Genomic DNA, 6,000 nt, shown 5'->3' on the forward strand with positions numbered 1-6,000 from the left:
CACAAATTGGAACAGAGTGTTTTCTGTTTGAGAATTGAATAACATAGATCAGGAAATAGTGTAATATGGGCCCTTTAATTGTGTGCTCATGTTCATTTTACTTTTGGATCTATGTCCATCTTCTAAATACTAGTTTGGGTGTCCAGGGTAACAGGTTAAAACCACTGTTATACCTTCGCTTTATGGCATTGGTTTTACTGAGGAATAACACTATACACTTACGTACCTTACACGCTGTAAGATTAAGAAGCCTCCTATATCTCAAGCTGAACAAGATTGGATTTGGAGAAGCCTGTAATACTCCATATACTGGAAAATGGGGTACAGCAATTCCAAGATTATTACTGTGTCATTGTCTATGTCTTGAAAAGCCAGCGAAAAAGTAGGCTCCTATTATATAATTATTTTTGCAAGAACTTTTCTGCATGCACATTTGCACAAAGGGCACGATAAAAACACAAACAAAAAAATACACAGATAAAATTTGTGGTAAAAGTATTGTGACACTCCTATCTGTTTGGTATGATTCACATTTCAGATTTGTTAACAGGCACCAGATGTGAACGGTTGGATGGTTATTTTGAAGTTGTTTTGTTGAATTTTGTTTCTACTATTATTATTTCTACAATTATTTCATTATTTTGCTTTTCTGCATTCACATTTGCACAAAGAGCACATCAAATTTGGGCATTAGCTTGGACTAAACCATGTCAAGACAGAACCATACCAAGCCCCCATGAGGACTAGACTGAGCTCAAACCAGGACATGTGTGAACCCAACCACAAAAAGATTAATTTGCAGTTAATGTCCAAGCTAATTCTTAATTAGTCATCCGTGAATGGCATCAACACAACAGCACACAACTCATATTCAACAGACTCTCCACTAAAATGCGATGTGGACAGTCGTCAATTTAACTGTTGGATAAAATGATGGATGAATCTTTATTCAGAGACATTTTTCCCTTCAGCATAGTATGATCAAGTGTGCATATTTTGTGTTACAGTGGTGGATGAAAAACTCAGTTTTGTTACTTAGGTAAAAGTACACATACAAGGGCAAAAGATTACTCAAGTAAAAGTAAAACTAGCACATGAAACCATCTAAGTAAAAGTATTAAAGTACTAGTTTAAAAATGTACCTTAAGAGTAAAAGTATTTTGCAGAGATTTTTAGAACAATTAAATCAGTACAATCAAATGTACTGATTTTGATAAAGAATTTAGTTGATTGAATTTATTTATTTTATTTTATTTTTTTTTTTTCTAGTTTTAGTTTAGTTTTAGTTTTTTGTTTTTATGTATTTGGTTCACTCAAAGTTGGGATAGCTCAAATTAAATGTGCTGAAAATAAGTGTCAGCCATTTCAGCAGGTCTCAAACCATAAAGAAAAGTTTTGGGTTTTTTTTACTTTTCAGTCCAAATTTAAAATGTAGTGGAGTAGAATGTACAGATACCTTCTCTCAAATGTAGTAAAATAAAACGTATCCACTGTAAAATGTACTTAAGTAAAGTGCAAATACCTAAAAATTTTACTTAAGTATTGCACTTTTACTTTTGTGCTTTACATTACCTTGTGCCACTGTTGTGCGATCACTGCCTAGATTGCATGCAACTCAATTTGTAATTAACTGTAGGAGCCTGTTCTTCGACACATTGGATCAAAACCTGCCTTAACTTAACTTGGGACTACAGCCTGATGGATCAGTGCAGGGGCCAGTTTTCACACTCTCCATGGTCTGTCACCAGTCTCCTCTCTCCTTGACGATTGCTCCCATTAGGGCTGTATCTTTCAAATACTGACCAGACACGGAACGGCAAAGAACTGCAGCTTTTGAGAGCCCTCACACTTTTTCTGTTTCAAGTTGGGAGACAGCAGGTTTAAGAATACCTTTACCAACATGGACCAACTGACCAAACCATTTGAATTCACTTTACCTGTCAGGGATCGTAATTATAAGGTGATAATTTAAGGCGTAATGATAAATTTGAGGAGTTAAAAGTCGAGTAGAGAGTCCGACAAATGCTTTTCTACTTGGAGATGTTATTGCTTTGTCTGGAATGTTTAAACCTTTCTATCTACATGGAGACCAAACCAGGTTACAGGTTTTTTTTGTTTTTTTTCAGGTAGTTTTGAGTTATGAAAACCACCTGTAATTGAATAAATGTAAAGTAGCTGTTTAATGTCATACTGTGGAACATCCCAAACAGAGCAATGACATCTCCATACAAACAAGCAGAAAGTTACACAATGCACCTTTAAGAAAGTTTAGTCACTTTCTAGAGAAGGGTTTTACCTGCAGGGCATCAATAACTTGGACACACTGAACTTTCTGCAATTGAAAATCCATCCATCAAAGACCGTATCAATGTCCCCGTCGACATAAGAACTGGAAATGAAAGACTCTTAGGCTATGGTATCAAGGTTTTTGACAAATGGAACTGAAAAATGTTTTTAGCTCAATGCCAATGCAACTGAATAACACACTTCCGTCTTCAAATATGCATGAATGCGGCCAAATAGATGATAACACAACAAAACCCCATTTAACTGAAATAATTTGGGAACAGTGAGCGCTCTAAATAATTTATTCATAAACAACTGCAGTTTGATTAATTCATTTACACTGTTTACAGCATGTGTTCATATATGTTTTACGATACAATATTCTCAAGTTGTTAATGTCCAAATGTAAAAACTAACTTTTCACTCAAATTGGAAAGGTAATAGCAAAAACAGGCAGACACCAGCTTAAATTCATGTTTTCATCTTCAGACTGGCTGTAGGACTTTAATTATATAGGACATGTGATTGAAGATCGGACAATACAACTGACACCACAGCTATTCACAGTGACAGGATCTTCTACATGCAGTGGCATTAATAACAGTACACCTCAAGACTTGACATTATAAAGCAGAACATGCATTGTGCTTGTTAAACATGTACAGACAGATACTAAAGGCGGTTCTAAAGTGAGTACAGAAGTGCATGGATAATTCACAAGGGATTCAAGAGCCACCCAATTATCTATCAGTAAGTCTTTTTATAGAGATTAGCAAATTGGAAAGTGTCTGGGGAAATCAAATCACTAAATTCATAGTTACAGTTAGAGTCAAATGCTGTTTATCTGTCTCTGTTGGATGTGCGGTTTGGAAAGCTATCATGTGGCTGATGAGAACAGACTTCCTGTTATTATACAAAAAAATCTATAGACATCAGCTTACAATAAAAATAATTGGCAAGGTCTATCTATCTGCATTAGGCAGTCGTGTGGGGAGTTTGTGTGGGGATTGTTCTGACATTTGAAAAAAATTCTTTAGATTGCAAACTAACAACTGACAAATATAACACCTGCCCTTGACTTCCTCTCGATTTCTTCAGAAAGTAGTCACGCTGCAATAAAAACAACCCAAAATGAAGTCCATTATTTTACTCTTTGTTTCTCAAAAGGCTGCAAATGTATTCCATTTGTGAATCACTTGGTATTTGGCAGAGGCAGGTGCTCAGAGTGCACTACAGCTCTGAGTCACTTTTGGATGGATATTTAAAGGGACACTATGTGCACAACTTCTGATGGAGAGTTCCACCAGGATTGCTTGGGCATTTCTGTGCAGAGTTTTCATGTTCTTCCTGTGTCTCGATGGGTTTTCTCTGGGCACTTTATTTTGTAATGCTGAACCTGTGAAGCACTTTGGTCAACTATGTTTTTATAGCTGATAATACTGACCAAAACTCCATTTACTTAAAGCTGAAGAGCATCTGAATTGATAAGATGTTACCCTCTGAGAGGAACTAACAGCCAGGAGGGGTTTTCTATTGATGAACACATTTGGTTTGGCACTCACATGTAAAGCCCCCTGTCTCATTTGTTACGGTCATTGTCACTTTTCATTGTGGGACATGATTGAGGAGGTTGAGCTCCCCACAAACGGCCTCCTGCTGTGCTCCTTCAGGGATCATCCGGACGCTGACGCCGCCTTCGTCTGTGGTGCTGGGGGTTCACTCTAAACTTCCTGCTAATGGGACAAATGGCGCTGAGGAACTGTCTTTTGAATGTTTCACTCAGGATGATGTAGAGGAAGGGGTTGATGAGACTGTTAGCGTAGCCCATGCTGATAGCGATGTTGTAGGCATAAGAGAAAGCTTCACTGGGATTGTGCACTCCCAGGTGGACCAGCTGGAGGATGTAGAAAGGAGCCCAGCAGATGAAGAAAGCCAGACAGATCGCCACAGCCATGCGGGTCACTTTCCTCGTCCGCACCCTGAGACTGCGCGGAGGAAGGGGGGCAACGCTCGTGGACATGTGCTGTAGGATCTTAAAGAACACTAGACAGATGATGGCTAGGGGTATAGCAAAAGCCAAAAAAAACTGATATAAAGTGAACCAGAAAGTGTCAGAGACTGGGTTTGGCAGCAGCAGTGCACAGGCTACTAGTCCATCTGAGAGGGGCATTAGTCCAGCGTACATCCACACGGGCAGAATGGTCAGCAGAGACAGCCCCCAGACCAGCACTATGACTAAAGAGGCCACACACTGAGTACGCACGTAGTTAAACCGGATAGGGTGCACCGTCGCCAAGTAGCGGTCAAGAGTCATGGCTGTGAGGATATAAGTGCTGACAATCTGGCTGTTTGAGTCCAGTGCAGTGATAACAGTACACATGGTCCCCCCAAAGTGCCATGTCCCATTGCCAAGCAACTGATGGATTAAAAAAGGCATTCCAAGCAGGAACAGGAGGTCAACAACAGACAGGTTTAAGATGAAAATATCAGGCACTGTTTGTTTGGAACGACGCTTGGTCTTCTTCATTATGGTGTAAATGACGATACAATTCCCTATGATCCCCAGGAAACAGATGATGCCAAAGATGACAGGCAGGATGGCACTGGAGTGAAGAGCCCCGTGAATCCCTGCATACACACAGAGGAATAGACTAGTCAGAAGATTGTATTAAAAAAAACACATCATATACTGAATTAAATTATTGTCAGTTATGATCAGCAGGCAGAATATTCTTAACTAACATACCTGTAGGCTAGTTGCGTAAAATTAATTCAATCCATGCAGGCTATTTCACAAATTCACCTGATGATGGGGCAGATGAGGATCTACTGATTTTATTTATTTATTCCTACGGTTCTATTTTACTGTATAATTATTTACTTTTTTCCTCTATTGTCTTTATAGTTTTTTGTTATTGTATTATTATTATGTTCTTATTGGATTAAATTGTAGATTTTTTTCATGTCTCTATGTTTTTGTTTATAAAATGTGCTATAGAAATAAAGTGGAAGAAGCTTTATTCCTGCTGTGCACCATTCTCTAGAGCCATGAAATATCTAGTTACTGATTTCTGTTTCTTCTTTATTGGTATATGAGCATTTGGAGGAAGGAGAGAGCGTCACATTGCAGAACTCGACCTCATGTTTAAATGTCATGAACACCTCATCGGATCTGCTCATAAAATGTGTTTAATATCAGCTTGCGTTTATTATGAGCATTTAAAAAAAATCCTACTCATGTGATATTGTCAAAATTGATTGTAGTTGACCATTTTGAACCCAGATGGCAATTTTTTAAAGTAATACAAAATATAAATTAACAAAAAAATAAAATAAATTGGATGAAACATGAATCAGCTGCTTACCTGTTGTTGATGAGTTCATGTATCCATAAACATCGGAGACATTCCCAATCACTGACTCATTTAGAAAATCCATGACTCACACCCAAAGTAAGTCCGAAGTTATCCAAAAAAAAAAAAAAAAAAAAAAAAAAGACATATAAATATTACAAACCTACGAGAATAAATACATTTTCACTGATGTCAAATTCCTCATTCGTCCTCAAAGGGATTACTCCGGTTGGTGACATGTGCTCCTGGCTTCTCCCGCGGCAAGACTGAGCTGCGTGCGTGCGCCAACTCTCCCCAACTCCGCGCCTGGTCTCTGTGACGCTGCCGGAGTCATGTCGCAGCTGAGTGGCTCCAATAGGTA

The 6,000-nt window shown here is 38.4% G+C and overlaps 1 protein-coding gene across 1 annotated transcript; it reads right to left on the minus strand.

Annotated features, from left to right (window-relative positions):
- Positions 1 to 3,891: 3,891 nt before the first annotated feature.
- Positions 3,892 to 5,724, minus strand: mchr1a (melanin-concentrating hormone receptor 1a). The gene is given in 3 exon segments (XM_020938478.2): positions 3,892 to 3,999; positions 4,001 to 4,914; positions 5,652 to 5,724. Coding segments are annotated over 3 exon segments (1,095 nt in total).
- Between the last annotated feature and the right edge of the window lie 276 nt (positions 5,725 to 6,000).

This window comes from Boleophthalmus pectinirostris, unplaced genomic scaffold, assembly GCF_026225935.1.
Source record: "Boleophthalmus pectinirostris isolate CB_2022bp ecotype Guang Dong unplaced genomic scaffold, ASM2622593v1 HiC_scaffold_22, whole genome shotgun sequence".
Classification (NCBI taxonomy): Eukaryota; Metazoa; Chordata; class Actinopteri; order Gobiiformes; family Gobiidae; genus Boleophthalmus; species Boleophthalmus pectinirostris.